The sequence below is a fragment of the Pelecanus crispus genome, chromosome 4 (assembly GCF_030463565.1).
Source record: "Pelecanus crispus isolate bPelCri1 chromosome 4, bPelCri1.pri, whole genome shotgun sequence".
Classification (NCBI taxonomy): Eukaryota; Metazoa; Chordata; class Aves; order Pelecaniformes; family Pelecanidae; genus Pelecanus; species Pelecanus crispus.
In genome coordinates, this window is record NC_134646.1 from 69,980,629 (window position 1) to 70,003,533 (window position 22,905).

A 22,905-nucleotide genomic window follows, 5' to 3' on the forward strand; every position below is an offset into this window, starting at 1 on the left:
ATATGAAAAAGAGTATTTACTGAAAGGACATTCTTTTAGTGGCTGGGTAATGAGAGGAAGAGTGAATAATTTAAAGTTGCAAAGTTCTTGCAAAGAGTCCAAAAAATGTAAATCTATTAAAAAACAGTATCAAAACTCCAACAAGAGAAGCAAAAATACAAACAATAGAGGTCCTTTCTAAACCCATAAACTATAGATCTAAATAGAAAGACTAAGCAAAATCACAATGAAAGTAAAAAGAGCTACTTTTTCAAAAAGTCTGAGGGGAGAGGGTTATCAAATAGTTACAGCAATGACTGGGAGGCCTAAAACATTTTTTTAGTGCTTAAGAGTATTGTGAAACAGAATTCATTCCAGCACATGCTGTAATGATGAGCGTGCTGCCAAAGTGATAACTAAATAAGGCAGATGTCAAACTCGTCTCCACAAATGCAACTCCAGCATGAGTTCTTCCCCTCAGATGGGGAAAGGAGAGCACATCTGTCCAGTTCAGCATCCATTACATGGCATCTCAAAGGTGCTTCACACTGTTCATATCATATAAACTGAAGACGTCACTAATACTGCTCATGTCCAGCATAAGAAATGCTTGGTTTGGTACAATATGAATGCTAAGGAGGCCCTCAGACAAGGTTCTCCTCAGGGGAGAGTGTGCTCAGCTGTCTGCAAAGCATTTCAGCGGCAGTTCTGCAAGCACAAGGAAGTTTACAGGAATGCTTTTCTGGTTACAGAAGTGTTGAACCCAGAGCCCTTTTGCTAGTATGGGCACACTGCAGGGAGCGAGGAGCCTGAGGTCCCGGGTGGGAGGCAGAGAAGGAGCGAGAAGCTTTTTGATTTGTAAAGGAGGTTGGGTTCCTTGCTGACCAGGCGCACGGTTTTGATGCTGTCACTGATGCCACCACACGAAAGCGCAGAATTAATGGCCACGAGAGCTAGCAAAGTTTCCATACTCACCTGCATTGCTCCAGAGCACGTGGAAGAGAGGGCACTGGTGGAAGCTGTTAGCTAGCTGATATGTTGAAAGAAAAACAAGAGGGAAGGAGAGAGAGAAAGAGATTAAATTGGGTCCAACACACTAACGAGAATGAGCTGCAATGCTGGTGATAGCTGTGCTGTGTTAAGAACTTGTAGTATTTGCCTGGAAAACCACATGTTTTTTTTTAAGCTTAGCCTTACCTGAAATGAATGCTGCTTCTTTCCATTCTCACTGTTGCTGGGAATTGAAATGGCTGCAGATACAGAGCAGTGTAAAAACATGATGAGCTATGTAGCTTGGGAGCAATTGAGCAGCTGAATACTGCATTATTGAGAAATCATTTGCTACCTCTGGGTGTTAGTGAGAAACTGGAGAGTCCTAGACTGGCATTCAGGGCAGAGCATAGGATGAATAAACATTACGGAGTGATGAGTATTTACTAGTGAATCCAGCATGGAGCTTCAGTAGTTGCGTGTCATCCCACTGCATCTTGCAGGGTTGGCAACACACAGGAAAGAAAAAGTGAATTGCAGGAGCCTTGTGGCAGAATTGATCTTATATTGTTTCCTAAATAACCAAAGTATCAATGAAATGAATGACATTTTGCTTAATGTGCGGTAGGCAATCTGCATAGCAAAACAGCCATATTTTCATGTGACAACATGTGAGAACCATTTAAATATATATCAGTAGTCCTCAAGGGACTGGTAGATAGCTACATGAAATTGTTGTTTTCATGCGCATACCTTACTGCTGCCAAATTACTCCTGGCTTAGTGTTTTCCCTCTTATCTATTTGAGATAGGAATCTCTTCAGAACAAGGGGCTCAGTAGTTTGTAAAATATCTGTGTGTATCTCTGGCATTGTATAAATAATAAATAATAAACTGTAGATGCTAATGATCATTAATATTGCAAGTGTTAAGCTGGAAATTCTAATTTCTAGCTTCTTAGGTGATTGCAAGTATAAATATTTCTTGACTCGCGTGGTGAGTAGTCACAAAACATGGAACCTTCTCCAGGTCGGAGTGATGGCTATTAAGTATATCCCAGACCCAGTAAATCTCAGGCTATGGAATTTGTCCCAGAATCTGCTCTTGCTATGGTATTGTGCTGTGGAACAAGTTTCTGCATTTTTTTAAAGCTAACACAAAATATCGACTCCATATGGTTTTGGAGACGTACTTAAAATATGAGCCAAGTTCAAGCTGATGCAGCGCTATCTTGCTGAGCCCTGAACTAGTCTAAAACAATTTCTTTGAGAGGTGCGATCACATTCATCTCAATGAGATTTTAAGTCAAAGCCTAAAGAAAGAAATTTCAGTGACAGTTTTTAAACCTTTTAATTACTATCTGTTTAAAGCAAATGTATTTAATTTAGGAGTAAATACAGTAAATGTGCCTATACCATATTTCCAAGCAGTTTCCCACCTCCTTCTGGATACCAAAAGCTCATATTCTTCCCTACCTAGGTAGCAAAAGCAAGGACTTCAATCTGTTTATACACTGCCAATTTAAAAATCTTTGGCACAGAAGGAATTGGAAATATAGAGAGAATAGTAGTCCCAGTAAACAAGTCAGGGATTACTCTACGGTATTGAACTACTTAAGCCATTGGGGTTAAGAGCTGCCTTTTCATTCTGTCCCAAAGATCATCTAAGGTCTCACTAAAATAAATGAGCCTGTGCAGACCGCATTTGGAGTAGTCAGGTTAAAATAACTACTTTGATAATTTAAATCAAAGTGGTTACTGAATTTGCTGCTTGCTACACTAAGTACTGCAAAATTTCAGAATTGATCATTTATTTATTCCCTGTGCATCATTACATGGGATGCACAATGAACATTTCTTACTAGCGTCCACATGTCAGCAGGAGTGTACAGTGGCTCTTCAAAAAGTGAAAGCAGACTAGTGTGTTGAGTGATGGGAATCTCAAAACCACTTATTTTGGCTTAAAGTTTATCACACAGGGAAGGAGCATGGATATAGTTGATCCACTGAAACACACTGATGGAAGAGACTTATATTTGACTTGACATACTGGGCAAGAGCTTAGAACAAAGCAAAAGCAATCCCCTCCAGAAAAACAAGTATGTAAAAAAAAAACCCCTCATTTCTTTTGGTTCACAAAAAAACCCAAAACATTTCTCATTTATATCTCCATGTTTTTAATGCAAAACAAAGACGGCTTTTAAGATGAAAATGTTCCGTATTCACATGTGATTCTTAAAAAACACAAGCTATTTTCAGCAGTGAGTTGCAAGCCGGCCAGTGAAAGAAGCAGCAATATGTTCCTAGGAAATTTTCATTCCTCCCTCTGTTCTGCAGAGGAATGATACTTACATTAATTTTGAAAAACAAGCATGAGCAGAGAAATTTAAACTCAGCTATAAGCCTTTCCTGTTTCTAACACCAAAGAATGAACCGTATTGAGGACTGCAGCAAAGCATTACTGTTTCAGTGCCATACTGCTGGGAGTGCAGGGCCCTTGTACAAGGCTTTGACACCACTCCTGGAAGTCACGCTTTCAGGTTTAGCTCTTTCGCAGGGGCTGAAAAAGTATTCATAACGTGGCCCCTTCCTTATCACAGAGGTACCAGTAACATATCATGGACCTCTGGAAATATATATCTGTGGATGTCCATAAAACAGCGTGCGGAGACTTTTTAGTTCTTTTCAGAAATCCTGCCCCACTGAAGTCAATGGGACCTTTCCCAGGGAAATGCATTGGGGCCAGAATTTCACTGGCAGCGTTAACTGGAGCCGTTCTCTCTAGAGCACATATAGGGCATGGAGAGGGAAAACTGCATTTCGACATAGAAATAAAATGTCATTGTGTTCAGATTTGGTAGTTAATAACTCAAAATCTTTGTGGAGGATAAAAAAAATGGAGCTTTAAAAGAAAGCACTGAACCCCTTCAAGGCTGCACAGTGTATTCCAGGTATACCTTCACTGTCAACCTGAACATTAGACAGTGACTAATGCTCCCATTCAAATGTTTTTTGTCACTTTTAGGAGGGGTTGTAAATCTCTGTGAGCTCTGACTATGCAACAGTTCCTATAGTTTTCAAGTGATTAATACAGGCATTCAACCAGGAGAAGTTTCAAGCATGAAAGACTGAAAACTAAATTTCAGTAAAACTTCAGGGAGCAATCTCATCGCTGTCGGGTTGCTTGCTGGTTTCATTCAGAAAAACTGATGTTACATTACAAACTAACATTTTTAAGTGTCATCTACGTGAAAATTTTAGAGAATTCCATCTTTTTAATTGTGGTTAGTGAAACTTTTGCTTATACAGACAAAACTGGTAACCATGGGAATATACAGTTTTTCCAAACTTGCTTCTTTTGGTAGACTTTGGGACTCGTTGGCTGCCCAGCACTTACTGACCAGGTGTGTTTCCTGCTTTAAAGAAACTGCCTGGTGGTTATGTCAGTCTCACCACCTAAGTATGGCAAGATTCGGGTCCCACTGAATTCTTTTTAAAATGCAAAAGGCATTGAAGGACTGAAAGGCTGCAGTTCTTTTGTGCTCCTAGCATGTGAGCAGGGGAAGACTGTTAGCTGGGCTAGCTCTGCCACCTGCAGCTCAGAGTCGGCAGGACTGCGACGTCTTCACCATCAGCGTAACAAACCTTCGCTACTGGAAATGTGAAAATTCTCATGGAGACAAGAGGTTTCACTGAAGAGGGTAATTGCTAGTTAAATTAGCAATAGAATACGTAAGATTATGGTATGCAAAAGTAAGGTAAAAGAGAGCTTTCACATTGGTCTTTCTGCTAATTTTCACTGCTATCAGAATGCGCGTCTATTCTCAGAAAAGAATAGAAACCCCGTGTTAGAACAAAAATCATAAGGCTAAAACCATTCTTGGTGTGACTGGAGTGTTCTCAGAGCTGAATCTGACCCCTTACCTATGAAGGCTGATTTTGGCTCTGCTGATAACTGAAGTATTACAGGAAATTACGTGTGGATCCATATTCTCAGAACCCTCTAACTCCTGTCTGCAGTGCCTCCAGTATCTCCTCATATAACTCCCTTCTTAAAACACACTGTTTTCTGAAACCTATAAATGCTAGTCTTCTCCTCTAAAAAAGAGTCATTAAAAAAATAAAATAAATCAAATCCTTCCAGATGTATTTTACTAACACAAAAAACCATGTGCTTTATTATGTTCCCTACTTTCACTTCGCTGAGCCCCAAGGGTATAACATTACCATTTTCTCAAGTTGGATCCAAGCCCTGTAATTGATGAATTGTCCATAGGATACATATGGAACTCTACCAAAATCATTGACACTCTATACAGCACCAAAATGCATGCATATGTCCCAGTGTGTGCTGGGCACCCACAAATATAAACTTTTCATGCCAATGACTTCTCTTACTGTAAAGCGCTGTGTTCATCTCTAGCAATGGATCCAACTCACAGCTATGACACAGTGAAACAGCAATGGTTCAGCAGTAATGGTCAGACATCACTGTGATGAGTTCAAATAAGAAAACATGACTGGAAACTAATTCTAATAATACTGGGTTAGTAAGCATCATGTGGAATTCTTTCAGTAGGTTTTAGTACTGCAGAGGGAAAGTATATAACCTGTTATGATACACGTTCTTCCAAATATGTCTTAAAAGCTGAAAGCAGCATAATTTTTCTTTTAACTTTGGGCTTCATTCAATTGCCTACATACTTAAGACACCTTCTAGTGCCTGAAACATCCACATGGAGCCTTATGTCATGTGGGACAGCAAGAGAGATCAGATGGATCAGATCCAGGATAACCCAGGGCATTTCAGCTGGCGCTAGACACCTATGTGCAGGCAAATGAGTCCCACCTTTTGTGTTGCCTAAACATGGAGCTTGGAAATATCTAACTGCATTTTGTCAAGCATTGCCATTAAAGGTTCTGGGTCCCTAGAAATGTAAAAATTATTTCTGTGATCATACCTCGTCACTGCACTAAAGTCTTTAAGTCTTTAGGGTATTTTCCTGGGTGACTGATTCTGAGCTGTGCAGAAAATGCTTGTAGAAGAGATCAGTTCTGTTGGTGTTCCAAATATTATTATTATTATAGTACTACAGTAAAGACTTGTACATTTTAATATTATCCAGTGCTTGAAAAAATGTTAAAATAGATGTTTTGAAAAGGAATCTCACAGAGTGAGATTAGGTGATCTGTGGGGAATAGGCAGTCTAAGCCTCAGGCTTCTTCTATATGCCAATGAATGTAGGAGTATGTATAACATTTTGTTAGCTTTGTTTTAAGAAGTCACTTTGTAAAATGATGCAGTCAAACCAGCCTGCCAGTTACCCTGCTCCCTAGCAGTTAAAGACAGCAGGTGGTTTTGGCCAACCTAGCTTTTAAATGCATCTTGTCCCCACATTTTCAATCTAGCTCTTTGCAAAAACCAAGCTACTGATTGTCAGTGGCAGGTTCCTCAGACTGAAGATAACTGGACCACGATCTTCTCCTCTTTCAGGCATTTGGTTTTGAGTCACTTTAGATTTCAAGTAGGTCTCAAAAGTCACTGAAAAAGGCTGTGAGATTTAATATCAATCATCGTTAGTCCAGTTCATTTTACATTTGTGCCCAATTCACATGAGCTAGATGCATTTAAGATGGACTTGTTACTACAGAGTGCAATGCTCTCCTATTACTCAGGCATCCAAAGCTGTCCTTACAATTTTCAGACTTTTGAGGGATAAAATGGTTGAGAATTTCCCAGTCCCAGAACCAGAAGAGGAATTCACGCAAGTCCATACAGCTCCCGGATACCCAGGAGATAAGACTGTCCCATGTCCCAGTATAGGGGCCCCGGTGCTTGTGATTTTGAGTCCGTGTGTGTGAGAACAGTCAGGCATTGCTACATTTTGGGTCCATATCCAGTTTTAATCTTGTGTGTGAAGTGAAAGAGATTATAGACAGGATTAGCAGTCAAGATATCTACAGGCAGCAGGGACTGCGTAGTTCTCCTCAGTGCACATTACGGTTAGTGCACAATAGGAAACATCTTTGCCAGATGATAAAGAAGAAACATTCTCTTTGTTGCCAACAATAAATATATACGGAGGAGTAAATGTGTCATGAATAAAGTGTCCCTAAGGAAATCTTGGAAGACCCTACATGTATATTTACATACTTTTAGTCCCAGCAGCAATAGAGCTATGTGAGTGTAGTGCTCTGCCCAGGCTAACTAGTTTGTTAAGAATTATCACAGCTATCTTCTTCATGCTATTTACTATCTGCTCATAATGAGACAATTTAGGCAGCCCTGCCAGAAACCCAGACTTTTGAGAACCAAAGCAACGGTGTCGATTATGATCACGGATCTCTCTCACACAAACACACACAAAACCTGAGCAAGTGCCTGCAGGTTTCAGAATAAATTGAATAAGAACTTAAAATACAACACCTCTCTCACAGCATAAACAGGATCCTGCACATACTTTAGGACCTGATGCTCTTAATTTTTGGTAGAATATTGAACCAGAGGAAAATCTGAGCCCAAAGTGCACAATCTGATAGCAACTCTCTGTCTATTAGATTACTTTGCAGATATTTATCTACAAAAATACATGTAAAAAGTCTACGTAAGAAAAAAGTCAATGAGGCAACTGCAGATTCAATTTCTGCAGTTGGAAAAATATAATTCCTCATACTGAAGCTCTTCATTCTCCCTGCTGCTTTATGTTATCTCTGTTTTAACTGCTGTTAATGAAAGGCTCATCAAAAGGCAGTGCCAATATGCAATAATATTTAAATGCTGAATTAATCTCTTAGTCCTCATGGCAGCTCCCTTTCAGCTATTTTCCCTGCATACTTGGCATCTCCATTTATATGAATGAGATTGGGGTGCACACAGCGAAAATGGAGCAAACATTGATCGGCTGTGCAGCCCAGCGAGAAGAATTTGTCTCATGCCTTATATATTTGTTAAAGCATGGAAGGAAAACATTGCCCGGTGAAGTAAATCCAAGCAATACCTGACAAAATTAAGTAAATAACTCAAAACAAGACTCAAGTTATGCCTTTCTGCAGTTGCCATTCTAACTTCTAATAATTTGACCAACTTGTTGCCTTACTGCTGTTGGTAAAAAAAGCCAAACCTTCCTCTGCTTCTAAATGCAGTTCTGCTTTGGAAAGGGACTAAAAATGGCATGCAGGCTCCATGTTTATTCTGTGTCAGCTATTTCCTTATCAAATGTGCTCAGTTAACAAGTAAGGCACCTTTTCTTCTCATGTGCCAGCCCTGCAAATTCAGGTGGAGCGTAGGGGTCAACCTGGATTTTTTCTTCTCATGTAGGATGACCAGAAAAACAAGGATCCTGCAAGCAAGAGTAAGCTCTCAATTACATGTGTGCAATTCTGTAGTCTTCTGTGGCTTTGCGTAAGGTTTAACCAACTGGAAACGATTCTGTGGTGATAAACAGGAGGGAATAGAAACCAGCTCACTGTGTTCTTTATGCTAGATCTGTTGTGCTAACAGGAGCAAAAAGCGGCAAACAGTGATTTTAATTACTAAGTGAACAGATAGAAAATATATAAGACTATTTAAAGAAGAGGTTTGCTTGAAATTCTGTGTTTCCAGAAATCTCCAGCTTCGACATAATAGAGCATTCAAGCTGATGAGGAAAATAAAATGCTTCTCTTTTTTCCTGGACGTGTCATTCATATGATGGGAAGAGAATATATAGTCCTCATAACAAGAAAGGAACAAAATTATTTTAATTATTTTGCATGCAATAGCAAGGCAAAATATCATGTTTACAACCCTCATTTATGAGAAGTCTTCATTGTGGAATGCAGCAGGTCAGAAGATCACTGTGTGTACATTTTGCTATATGGGAATGATAACCCACTATGGGCATTTTATTATTTATCATTTCACCTTTGCAGCTTTGGCAATCAAGCATGAAAATTTTCTACTTTTCTGAAATCTCTGTAGTCTGGAAGACCAGAGTTGAAGTTTACCTGGTATTTTTTTAAATACTTAAGATAGCAAATAGTGAGCAAAAGTTTTCTCAGTTCAGAGTTTTGATCCTGCAATCCCAGTGCAGATTAAACTGAGCTGTACAAGGCATACTCTGTTAGCAAGGGTTAAAAAAAAAAAAATCCAAGAATATACTTTCCAGCTATGTAAATACTGATCAGCTGAGTCTTTGCTTGGATGAAGTCATTCTGTTCTGACTTTTTCTTCCAGTTGTGTGTAATACTGGAGCCAATGCAGGAACTGATGTCAAGACATAAAACTTACAATCTAAGTCCTCGAGACTGCTTGAAGACTTGCTTGTTTCAAAAATGGCAGAGAATGGTGGCCCCACCAGGTATGTTTCATTTCCAGGATTTTACTGATTTAATAGTTAATATAGAAACAATGGGAAAATTTACTGCAAATTTACTTACAAAGGAAAGTAATAAGAATTAGCACTGTTCCAAAAGTAAGCCTGAAAATTATTCTGATGTTTTATGATTTCAGTCTGACCCAACTGATTTATAGATGTGCACATTTAGATGGCTTCACTATGACTAGGATATAATTTAGTGCAAAAATATGTGTAGATGGAATGCAGAATGCCTACTGGCTCCATTAGAATTCATCCTTTGTGTAATTCAGCTTCCTGCTGTGACTCTGAAATTACAGCTACAATTCATAATTAATTGTCTTTGAGATTAATATAATGTTATTTACAGGCCTGGACCTAATCTCCTTCCTCTTAGTCCTCAAAATAATAATGCTCTCTTTTTTTCAGATTATTAAAGATTTGTGTATCTAAGACTATTCACACGGGTGCCCAGGCCAAATTTCAAAAAGTACAATTGCCCCTCTGTTCTTGTCCAATTTAAGAAAAGTTATGTAATTGTCCTAATTTGTTCTGATTTTGGAAGACTCGCAGGGAAACGGCATTCAGTACTCTCTAACATGTTCCCTTGGGAGTGGCAGTTTTAAAGATGAAGCCCACCCCAGAGGCAGAAGGAACCGAAATGGTAGTTGCTCGTATGCTGTATCGGTGGCAGCAGTAGGGTAGAAAGCTACCTCTAGCCTTTGCCTCTGGCTGGGTCAGTTGAGGCTGTACCCTGCATTAGAATAAGACCTGGATTTTTGTTTAGCACTAACTGTTACTTGCTGTGTGACCTTCAGCAAGTTACATGGTCAGTTTGAACATCACGATAGACATCATGATGCTCCTATTGATAAAATGCTTTCAAATATCTTTATAGATAATAAATATATATAGATAATAAATATAAACTTCATTAGTCCATTACACAAAATTGAAAGCAGATTCCATTGTTTTGGGTCCAAACCTTTTTCTACAGTTCGTATGTTAAATCTACTACTACTACTACTAGTACTTATACAAGTAAACACAGGAATTTAAAACTAGATGAAAAAATATTTAAGCCCTTGTGCTTATGGATCATTTTAGTACACGCTTTACAATATCTGCTATTTGCTTTCCTTCTTATCATTTTATTGCAGCAGAACCCACAAGACAACCGACAACCAAACGGAGAAAAAGGAAAAACTCTACCAGCAGCACTTCCAACAGCAGTGCTGGGAACAACGCAAATAGTACCAGCAGCAAGAAAAAGTCAGCTGCTGCAAACCTGAGTCTATCAAGTCAGGTACCTGTAAGTCTCACTTTCCTTTTAGGCCTGAATCACTTATGGTGCTTTCTTTCCTGACATTGTAAAGAAGGTGCATTCTTGAGCCTAAACTATCACAAGCAAAAGGCAATCTTGCACAGTGTGCTGTGGAAGCTGGGGAATTAGTGGAGGGATGTGAAGAAGCCATTCTGCAGTGCAGCTTTAATGAATTACCCTCAAGCAGGGGTATCCTGAGGACCAGATGTTATTTTTATAAGGCCTCGCTAACTCCCTTGCTTGTCAGTGGAAGTCCTTCCGCTGGCGGTGGGCCTTGTGTCTTTAGATATAGCATGAGTCTGGCAGACTTCCGTCTGCCAGGTGCTAAGTGAGGATGAGTCCCTGTGGAACAGGACAGCCGTACCTGAGCAGACCGCTGGTCTCTCCACGTTAGTACCTTACCTCTAGCTGGTGCCGGGTTCAAATGCTTCAGTGGACCAGGTTACAAATTAACTTACCTGCAGAGGTTATCTCTTTTTCCCACCACTCCACTTGCAGAGGGTAGATTCCCCTGGAATATGGGTCTCAGCTTATCCACCCTGCTAATTGTGACTGTTGACATCCTAATTACGTAGGGAGACACCAAGTCATTGCCAGAACTGTACCAGCACTTTAAGAATCACATTTATTGCCTTATTCACAATATAGGGGTAATCGGACCCCAAATTGTGACAAAGTGTGCCTTAGTCAATAAGGAGATAGTTTATGCATTTTAAAGCTAGGGAAATTAATTTGATATTACAGGAACTGTAAAGTGGTATCTTGGGAATAACATGCAGGGATTTTTATTGGATTTCTGATCTGCAGATAGGAAAGGACTAGGTCTCTTCTGAAGCCTGACAAAGAATATAGGCCTTTTGTTAGCACAAAGCAGGCACTTCCTAGGAAGCTTGAATACCCAGATAAAAAAGAGGAGCAGACTAACACCAGTGAAATGAAATGAAGATTTTTGTTTAGCAACTGATTCAGCAATCCACTAGCTTACAGAAGCTTTGGGCTTCAGTATGTTAAACTCACATTTTCTCCTTGTCATATTAAAATTTTCACGCGGCTCGCATCCTCGGAGTCAGGTTCTTTCCCTAATGTAGGCATCTCTGGGTTTTTCTGGCAGCACAAACCAGTCAGAAGGCCAGCTACCTGATCCCCTCGTGGCAGGGGCCACTCTGCCTCACTGACTGTGTCTGCCAGAAAACCCCTTGGATCAATAATCAATCAGATTTAAGAAAAAAACCCAGCAATTAGGTGTAAAACTGAGCAACCAGCTAGTTCCCTGCTGTCTCCAAGTTTAAAAGACAGTAAAATCACTTTATCTCGGCTACTCCCTGCCCTGAGTTCATTTCAGTAGGGCCAGAAACTGACCCTCTGCCTCTCTTCAGCCTGCTTCTCCCTGGAGAGGTGACTTTTGTTGGCTTCAGTGGTAGCCATGTGTGCTCGTACGTTTGAGTGTAATTGAGCCCTCTGATAGTTACCTGTCACTCCCACTGATATTCAGGCTGGCTTTGGGTACTGAAAGGCTACTTCTGATAGATGAAGTAGTCAAGGTTACTCTTCCTGATGGAGATGATAGTTGAGCATCTGAGACATAATGGTGAGGGTTTTCATGGTATGAGGGATGGATTTCTAGTCTTCATTGACTTTCAGGATGCTGCATAGTCAATATTTTTTCAATACTGTTTGCTCTCTGTACCAGAGTAGCAAGATGGTCCAAACTCTTTTGTATGGAGGATCAGGTTCCATTTTTAGGACTCTTCTCCTTTCCCTCTGCACAGTGGAAAATGCTTAGCTGTTTGGTTTGACATACTAACAGCTCTTCCTGTCTTCCCCACAGCAAACATAGCAAACCAGAATGGAATTGATGGTTGGGCCACCCTGTAGAGTAGACAGAACTCAAAGTAATTTTAGCAGTAGGATATTTTGGTGTAAAACTATTCAATACTTTTCAGTTAAATAGAGAGATGTTACCATGTTCCTTCAAAATTATGCATTCTTTGAAATGGGCCTTATTACAGGCATGCCACTGCTTTCTGAAGTTAGCTGCAGGTAGCAGTAACTTGCTTTCTGTTTCTTTCTCTTAACTTTACCTTAAAGCGAATCATTCAGTAGTTAATGTTTGATTTTCCTTATATGCAATAGAAGGCAAGATATCCTCAAACACAATTTGACAGTTTTCTACTAACTAAAAGTTTCATTTGGCCGTAGAACTTTCTGTGAATGGGACTTCCCTGCTCAGTAGAAAAAAGCATATTGAAATCATTCATTTCCAGCATTAAAAGCATTTTTCCCCTCATTATTAGAGAAGAGAAATGAAATCACTGCATCTTCTGTCCAGATGACTCCAATAAGCAGAGCTAGTTCCATTTCCACTTTTCCCATCATCCTCTCTGGAGAACCCCAACAATGAGCTCATATACATACCAAACTTGGATTAATATGAAGTGATGTACTCCAGCTTTCGCTTTTTCTCCAGTGATTTCTTCCCAGCCAGCAAAGACAGTCTCTCCACCAGAACAGAATCTAACTCCTAATTTCCTGTCACTTTTATGCTCCTGTGTTGGTTTCTCTTTGATAGTTAATTAATCCTGGTTAGAGAATGTTTCCTTAGCCTCTATTCTATGTAATGTTTCTTGGTTTAGGACATTAGTAATTACTCAGTTTTGCTCCTACAGTAATGCTGTGTACACTATGGCAAATGTGTTAACTTACCATATCCCTCATCCACCTTTCTCACCCACACCAAAGAAACTTCTGTTTCTTTGATGAGCGCTTCATGTCTGGAGAGGCAAATGTTCCATGTTCAGGACAGTGACTGGAAAGCAGCTGGAGTACCATCAGCTATGACAAAGCTTGAAACCTCAGAGAGATTTGTCATTTTCCCCATAGCCCCTTCCAGATCCTCAGATAAATACATGGGGCTAAGCAAACCTTGATCAATGAGGTGGACCATTTTTTGTCACATAACATGTTCTTCTTCAGTAATAGGAGGTGGTGCCATTTCCTTTACCTGTGTTATTTTCTGATCAGTTCTTCAGGCAGGGGCCGTGCTGACAATACAGAGCCAAGCCCAGAGAGTGAAATGATGTGGTTGTATTTCCATGCATGGGTCAGGCTGGCACTGCACCCTGAAGTTCAGTTGCTGCAGCCTAATCAATCAGAATCATTTGTTCCCTTTGTGTTGCCTTAAATTTATGAGCACTTTGACTGTGTTGACACATTCTGATACATATTTAGTAACATAGTCTTCAAAAGCATCTTAAGGGTCTCTGCCAGTGGGTGGGTGTGCATCTTCCCTCTCACCAGTAATTTGAAAGGGGTCAGTTGCAGTCTGTCCTCATATCTCTATTTTTTATACTTTCTCAACCCTGCTAAATGAAATACCAAGTTTTGCCCTTTTGACAGCCACTTGCACTCTATTACACTCATTTTCCTTTATAATGTGTTTTCTGTGGTTCTGTTAGTTCTCATGCTACTGGTTTCAGACCTTCAGTCTCTCCTCATGTCAATATGACTCTTCCTGCCCAAGTCCCTTGTTTAACACCTTTCCTACATATTACATATTGCCTATATTCTTAAAATGAATGTAGTTAGCCAGTGTGCTACATGATTGCCTGCACAAATCATGCCTAGGTTGGCCTATTACTTGTCCTGTGATTCTTTTGACCTGAATCTGTAAGTGCTGAGGCAACGCACTGTGGTGTGTTGAAAGTAGAACCAAGTGCCACTAAAGTTTCTCTAATAGCACAAATACAAAAACATTTTTCTCACCAGAAGTTTTCTTCTCCCAGGCTCTCATTGGTGCAGGCTCAATACTTCCAGTGATTTCCACAGATGCATTGGCTTTTTTTAATGCATAAAGAAAATTGACAGAACAGGGACCCAGAAACTGTAGTCCGCTCAGCTGCCTTAGTCTCAGCAGACGCCAGTCATTTGAACTGCTCTCAGATTTGTTCATGTTCTTGATCACATCTGATCTTTGGAAGAAATGTTAATCCATTGTGCAGAAACTGGAATTAGCAATTTCCTCTTTCCTGCAAACAAAGAGCAAAGATGGGCAAGACTCCTTCTGCAAGGTTCATAGAAAACCTGCCTTTGTAATGTTAGCTTTCCTATGATTTTAAAGAAATTGGTTACCTAATCTGGGTGTGTGACTGCCTGATCACTTACACAGTGCTAATTTTCTCTAATATTTGAAGCTAGCTGCAGTGTTTTCCCAAGTCTTTGCTCAGTTTTCAAGCCTCTTTACTGGCTGAAATCGTATTCCTTTGCATTTTTCATATTCTTCTGTTTCAAATAAAGGGCCTGCAAGCCCAGGCCCTTGTACATAGAGCAGTGAATTGTACACTGTGATTTGTGGATTACAGGTATACGCAAGATCATCAGAAGAGGTCCATACAGCCATATCACTTAAATATCACTTTCTGTTAAGTTTAATAAAAAATGCACACATTGATCCATTTTCATCTATTTGAATTTGGAAATTTGACAACAATGCACAGCTCTCACAAACTCTGAGACCCATTGCTCTAGGCGGCTCCCAGTCATAACCATAGAGATTAACAGGTGGATTTTGCTTTCATTTACTAATGAAGGTCCTGTTGAGTGTAATACTGTAACCATGAACCCAGTGAAATATCGTTTGTGTTGGAAAGAATAAAGCATCGCTACATGCCCCTAAGTAAATCAAATGTTCTTTGTTACATCCAGAGTCTTAATTAGAGCCTCCTTGCACTCTTTAAGCGAGTTACATACCTCAATAATCTCTCTTTCTCTTTGTAGTTCTCTGTAAGCTCCTCAAAAGCCAAATGCATAAACCTGCTAATGTGGAAGGGAGCAATACAATCTCTTACGTGCTTCAGAAACAGGGGATAGGTTTAGGTGGTTTGTAATGGATGTAGTAGTACCAGAGCTACAGTTCCAGGGCCAGAAGATTAGTGTCAGAAATTATCCCATGTCTCTGAACTGTGCAATTCAGAATCTAAGATTTAGCCGTAAGCAGATGAGAGTGAACAAATTGGTTTCCAGTTGTTGCGCTTTAGGAAAAATATTCCAAACAAGACCAGAATGTCAAGTTAACAGAGAGGACTATGATGAGATGTGAAAGATAACCATTTTCCTCTAGAAAGTGTTTACTCTGAAACCTAATTAAAATGTCAGTTCTGTTTCTATAGATCATTTCAACACCAATGTCAGTCCGATGTTTCTGTCTTGGAGGCAGTGACCATTACGGGTGTGGGCAGCAGTGGGGCTCTCAGTCATTAATAATTTTTGTGGCAAGGAGCTAAGAAGTCAATTATTAAAATAATCACCACTAACACAATTCTGTAAGAAGGAAGGAAGGAAGGCAGGAGGAGGTACCCTTCTTCTTTTGACTTAGCACTTAGAGGTATGCTGGCTGCTAAAAGTAGTGCAACCTTTAGTCCTTGGAGTATCAGGCTTGCTTGAGCAATATACTTGATAGTTTTAGGCATTTTTAATTATCTCAGGCTTGTGAAGCACTGTTCTACTTCTGGGGACTGTGACACCTGAGCTACAAACTAATCACCATAACACACTGAGCGGGGCTACGTGTTAACAGCAGCAAAGATGGCAACCTATGGATGGGGAATTTTACATGGCCCACCACACATTTTTACCTCCAGGCTCCAGTAATACAGCGTTTAGCCGTCGGATGATCTTTAAAAATCCCAAGTTAAAAAGTTTAGTTACATAACGGGGCATAGCATAGCTAAACTTTGAGGCTAGGTATAAAAAAGATGAAGCCTGAGAAATGACTGGTCTGTTAAATAGAAGTGCTTGCATTTAGTTGTGTATGAAGTGATCTCTGTGTATAGTTTATGTGCATCAATTTAAGTTTGGATGGCAATTAGGGTTATTTCAGGATGAAAGGTATGATATACATGAAAGCTGCTTTTGTGGTTATATTATTAAATAATACATTTCTATCACATAATGTAAAACATCCACTGCTTTATTTACAGTGCTTCACTGCAACCATATTTTACTATCATGAGACATTCCTTGACCAAAAATGTTGTTTCTAATCAGAGTAAATTAATAAGATTGAGTGACTACAGTCTAAATCTTTTTTAAACTAATCTAGTCAAATATGTGCTACCATAACTAGGCCATAGCAGTGTGTGCTGCCGTGCAAGAGACTAGGGTTTAATTCTTGGATTCTGCTTCTCACTCCATGAGCAGGAGCTAGGAGCACTCCAGAGCTGCAGCCTCAACCCTGGGAGGGATGGAGCCTTGTGTCATTCAACAGCAGTGACCCCCACTGGCCAATTTAAGGAGAAGCATTGAGGGGCTCTAAAAGGAGTCACTTCCAGTCCTCCTCAGAGGTTGGTGGTCATTGCACGGGATCTAGTGAGTGGAGGTGCAATGGGGTGCACTCGGTGGGGTCTTCAGCTTTCAGTCTGAGGAGCAGAATCCTCTCCGGGGAGGAACCAGCATGTGCGCTTCCTGAGACACTATTTTTGCCTGACATAACTATAAGTGGCAGGATTGTCAATAACATATATTTTTTTAAAAAATGTCCTGTAACTAATGCTGTGATATCTATCTTTAAATAGAATGAGGGAAAACTCCACTAACCTCAATATAATTGTAGTTTAATTCCCAGAGAGTGAGAGAGAGATACTCAATAGCATGGAGAGAAATACAAGTGCAAACTGTCCTCTCAGTGGGTGTCATTATGTTAAAGGCATAATATTTGCAAAGAATCTGAGAAATTAGAGATGGAAATACTTACAAGGTCATTGAGCATCTCCCCGCTGATGCACGAATGTTTCCTACCACAGATTGAGAATTTTCCCAGCCCAGTGTTAGGTGACCTGAGCAGCAAAGCCAGCACTGTTCCAGTGGGGTCATTAATCCTCAGTCTGCGGTTCTCAGTAACAGGAAGATTGTCTTAGCAGTGGGGGTTACATTTTCGTTTACTTAATGTCATCTTAGTACCCTAGTTTACATCTCATCAGACTGGCCTAAAGCAATCCTCTTCCTTTTAGCACTTGCAGCTGTTAAGCATATTTACCCCTCCCAAGCATTTGGTGGATGTAATGCAAACTTAGTTCTTGCACGTGGCCTCCCCAGCCAGCTGTTCTAGCCCCATAGTTATTTTTGATGCGCTTCTCTAAGTCTCATCCAAGTTGCCGACCTCTTGCTGGTATGGCAACAGGGAGAACTTGAGGTCCACACTCAAGAGCGTTGAAGTAAGAGGAACTGTTGCCACCTCGGTCTGTGATTCTGTATTTCAGCCACTGTGGTCCTTTTTGCCTGCCGTATCACACTGCACGCTCAAACCCAACTTGCTGTCCTCTGCCAGGTCTCTCTTGTCGTTAATGCTCTCGCAATACAACGGGGTCAGGGCTGGTTCAGCAGTGCACACTATACATTGTCTGTTGTTTAGAGGGACGAAATAAATTGGGATAAACTTTTGGTTATAAACACCTTTGTCTTTTAAACTTCGATGTTGCAAAGCTGTGTGTGAGTTTTATTTAACCAATTTTATGGATATACGGAGTAACAAGATATAGACAATGGGAAGAAGAGATCATGTAACAGTTTCCATCTACTCACAAATTTTCATATAGCACAGGCTGAAAATGTGATATAAACAGTCTTCTGTAGCATGTCAGCCTTTGCTGAGGGATATCGAGAAACAGTGTAAATACAGGCGATAATTTGTATTGTTTCATGGTGAAGGAAGTACGTATCTGATTAAAAAGAAACCTTAGTGAATGCAAACATTTGTCTTCTGTTTGCTGTTTACAAATGCTTTTACATTCATAAGGAGGAACAGATCCTTTAAAATACGAATCTGTTGTTCACTAGGATTCCTGGAAGGGCTTGTTAAATCAGCAGGTACAAAGCTAGACATCTGGAATTACTGCACTTTTACCAAACGCTAGCTGATGCCCTGCCACCTGAGCTGCATGAAAAGATGCATCGCACATATTTCTTTAGCGGTTAGCACAGCAGCCTGATTCTCTGTTGAACAGAGAGAACAAGCGAGCTCTCTGGCTTTGCACCTTTGCTTTCCAATCTCAAGTTTGCACCTTTCTATCCCATGCTGGTTAGGTTTTTTGCAGCAAATCTGTGATGCACTGGAGTACAGCAGGCGGTTTACTTGTTTTCGTGGAAGGACGATTTGTACTTAAAGCAGTGATTAGATGAATTCTTTCTTTCTTGCATGCTTCAGTTTTTGATGACTACTAGCTTCATCAGTGTAATTATAATTAGCACTCTTCATCTTCCTTTTACGGTACCAGCTGGACAGATTGGTCCTCTTACTGCACAGATTGGCGGCAGGGTTGCCTACATGGAGTTAGGTGACAGGCACCATGAAATAACAGATGGTAAATTCAGGGCTTGTTGGCAATCAGCAGGTTTTTGCTAATGACTTAATTAGCTATGCAAATTGTCAAATCAGTGTGAACATTGTTTTTATCGAAAACTTTACCTAAATTAATTACCATAATTAAGTAGCAGAATGTCAAGTATATTGGATGCGTAAAAGGGCTTGGCTGGCTATGGATAAGAGAGTTACCCTCTTTATTAGAGTGCTGTGCTCCACATTTGAGAAGTCTGAGGATAAGAAATGCGGTTTCTTTTAAACTGCTTTTAAAATACGCGTATCGCCGAGCTGCAACTGAGATGCACCCTGGTGCCTTTCCAAATAAATGGCTCAGGAAAGACTTACTGGATAAAGGCTACATATTTCAAGGAGGAGTTTAAGGCAGTTTCATAGCCTGCTTATTTGCTTAAAATCATGCGCATTTTTGAGTCTACCTGCTTTTCAGTTCCGGGGTTTCTGAGATCCAGAGCCATGAGCATGCAGCTAGAGATATGTGTTATATTTTGTCATTTAAATTAGAAATAAAGTGTAAGCCTGTCTCCTGGTTCCTACTATGCAGGAACTTTTAACTCTGTTGTTCAAATATCACAAAGTTAAGAGATGCAAATTCTCTAACATAATTTTTTTAAGTTGATTTTTTCTCTCTCAAGGTTTCCATATAACAAATATTGGGTGCTGTTCACAGGATGTGATGGTGGTAGGAGAACCAACTCTGATGGGAGGCGAATTTGGGGATGAAGACGAAAGGCTTATCACTAGATTAGAGAATACACAGTATGATGCAGCAAATGGCATGGATGATGAAGAAGATTTCAACAATTCACCTGCACTGGGAAATAACAGCCCATGGAACAGCAAACCTCCTGCTAACCAGGAGACTAAATCTGAAAACCCCACACCACAAGCTTCCCAATAGGTTATTCTGCAGCAGTACCCGCTGCAATGTATGTCAGTGGGTTATTAATTACTGTTTCACAGCATTCTTCAAAATACAATAAAATTAAAAAAACACCTTTCAATGGATACAGTATCTATTTCTAAACTAAAGCTATCTGATTTTTTTTTAATTAGGGAAAACTCTTGTATAAGCTTCCATATACATTTCTTGGAAGCATTCACATACAACATGATACTGGCACTGACCTCAGTTAAAATAATTTAAAATTAAATAGTATCTCATGGCAAATTTCTGACAATGCATTTTATTGGAAGGGGTTGGTTTTTTCCTCATCAAACAATGGCCATATTTTAACAAGTCATCAGTGCTCAGGATCTCATTATCGTAACTATGTAAAACTTTTTACAATTGTAATATATTTTCTGCTTTTCAACTTGCACCTGAAATTTCTTGTTTCAGAAAAAAATCAGCTTTTAAGGAAAAGTAATTTAAAGTAACTTTTGTTCTTTCTTTAACTTTCCTTTCATCAGTTAATCATTTAAAGGATCCAGCATTTTTAATTTGCATTTAGCTGATGCCAGTAGATACTCTTTCCATCATTTAATAAAAACGCTGAAACAAGAAATGTCTTTTTTTCATCAAAGACATGAGAAATATTTTTATGTGGAAAAAGACACCCAGTCCTATGAGAGTTTATGCTTTGTAAAATTGCTGTCGATCCAGATATTTTAAAGCCATGTAATCCATTAACTTTGTGGGCAGCTTAATAAATCTAAAACTTTTGTGTTTTTATTATTGTATCTGAGTTGGCTTTGTTGTTATTTCTTTTCATAGTATATTTCTTGTATAATATTTTTGTAAAGCCCTCAAACCATTTTTTGTTTTACTTTTTTTTTTTTTTTATTCCGGTGTATTTATGTGAAACTTTATAAAAGAAACTAATTTTTTCATTTACATATTAATATGTTCAATTCATCATGTAAAGACACAGTGAGTCAGTGTGTTATATAATACAACTGTATTTTATGTATGCTTTGCCAATAAGTGTGCCAATAAACTGTGTTAACAAATGTGCTCTTATATAGTGCATTTACAGTTCCTTGCATGCAAAAGACACATGCCCACGTGCAGGATCGTGCACCAGGAATTTTTGGAATTAGCGTTTCGCTGAATTACAATCTCTTTCCAGCAGAAAGGAAAGCCTGTAGTTTAGGTGTGAGTTGCTTGCAGCTCTATTTGGTTAGATGCTCTTTTTTTTAACATTAATGATGTGTAACACGACAGGTCAGTGACGGCGGTGAGAGCCGAGCGTGAGGGAGCGCAGGGCATCCAGCACGCGCACCTCCATCCTGAACTTTGCGTCCCTCGCCTTCCAGGGCTGGGGCTTATCAGAGCAGGGATTTCCACTCTGCTGAATCCTGTCTGATAGTTTTACGATGAGTCCCTCAACTGGGGCTAAGAGGATTTAAAAAATTCTCCTTCTTTCTTCCCTTTGCTATCAAATCAATTGTTCACAGGAGCAAGCAAAACCTCTGGAGCGGTGCCGCCGCGCTGAATGCAGCCGGCGCGCAAAGCCCCTCGGCTGAGCTGGGAGGCAGAGGCACGCGCCCCCGTCCCGAGGCGGCTGAGAAGCCCTGCAAGGTGCACCCTGCGGGTGGCAAATACTAACGGGGAGAATTACTGACACAGAGATACTGAATCTACACGATCCTGCCTTTTGTGCAGGGGAGGGATGCTTTGCTCTTGACTGAAACTGTACTTTTAATACCACTGTCATTACAAAAGCATCTGAAGAACTCTCGGTTTTTTCCTGAGTGATGTACATAAACCCAGAAGCCAATCTAGGGAAATGTGTCTCCCGAGCATAAATACATATTTTTAAGCATGCTTTTGCTGGATGTGATTCCACCAAATAGTTTTGAAACCACCATTGCAGAACAAATACAGGGCAAAGCACCCTGCATGGCCGCTTGGTTCTTCAGCGGGAGACGGCTCCCTCCCTGCCCGAAGAATGAACCTCAGCCTCCGACATGGGCCCCGTTCTCCTGCAAGCAAAATCCTCATTCCATGAATTTTGGCACCTAGGTTAGGCCTTGCAGGAAGATAGCCTGAACAACACAAAAGCATATCTTCTGTAGGGCAGAATTTGAAACTAACAAACAAACAAATGTGGACTGAGTGTTTCCACACAGATAGCAATGCTGCTCCTTCATAACCCTTGCAGGATGGAGGAAACGGTAGGTCTATCATTCAGTGACTATATCAGCCCTGATTTTTCCATGTAAATAATTAAATTCACAATGTATTCCATTAAGGGATCACTGGCTCCTATATAGCTGCTATAACATTACAATTATACGCTGTAATTCTAATGTTCAAAAACACTAATCATTCATATTACATTTCCATGAGTACACTCTAAAAGGCGTTCCTTATTATTAATCTTTCAAGACTGGCACTACTATTTCAATTTTTAAAAGATTTATGATGTCATATTACTCCTGTTGTTTCAGTAAATAAACATAGGAACGCTTGAAAAATGGGTAACAGACTCCTTAGAGTGCTGTCCTTGAATTAATCTGGAAGGACACTTTCTCCATATCTCCTCAAAAACCCCGTCTACAAGCTATCAATCCACCCTATTGTGGTTAGGGTGAATAACAGACGGAGCTAGCTGATTTTATTTATTCACTTATTTATTCATAAGAGAAAATGTCCAAATGGGTCGTCTCAATGAAGTGGTTTGAGATGTACAGCAGCTGACCATGCAGTCTCGTCATTGCTACTTCCCCCGTCCCCATGCCCTGGGCTGCTGCATGGGCTTTTCTTGCCATTTTTCAAATGACATGGTAGACTCATCAGGACAGAGCCTGTGATCCTGTGTCTTCTCATGTGCCCTGTCCTCGGGAACACTCCCTACTGGTAGAGAATTAAGGCACAGCAATCACAGTAACTCCTGGATTCCATGCCTTTTGGTTGTGGGTTGCAGCTTTTGCGTGCTCCGTGACCGTCTGATGCAGAGAACGG

At 40.1% G+C, this 22,905-nt stretch overlaps 1 protein-coding gene across 3 annotated transcripts in view; it reads left to right on the plus strand.

Moving 5' to 3' along the window:
* LDB2 (LIM domain binding 2) overlaps nucleotides 1-19,896 on the plus strand; it is a 228,361-nt gene extending 208,465 nt beyond the window's left edge. The window contains exons 6-8 of one of the 3 annotated variants that reach the window (XM_075709211.1): nucleotides 9,183-9,306; nucleotides 10,464-10,615; nucleotides 19,666-19,896. In XM_075709211.1, coding sequence (XP_075565326.1) covers nucleotides 9,183-9,306; nucleotides 10,464-10,615; nucleotides 19,666-19,896 — 507 coding nt within the window. Of the gene's footprint in view, nucleotides 1-9,182; nucleotides 9,307-10,463; nucleotides 10,616-16,822; nucleotides 16,928-19,665 lie in introns of those variants that run through there. The other 2 variants (XM_075709212.1, XM_075709213.1) reach the window with 2 other exon arrangements.
* Nucleotides 19,897-22,905: the final 3,009 nt, after the last annotated feature.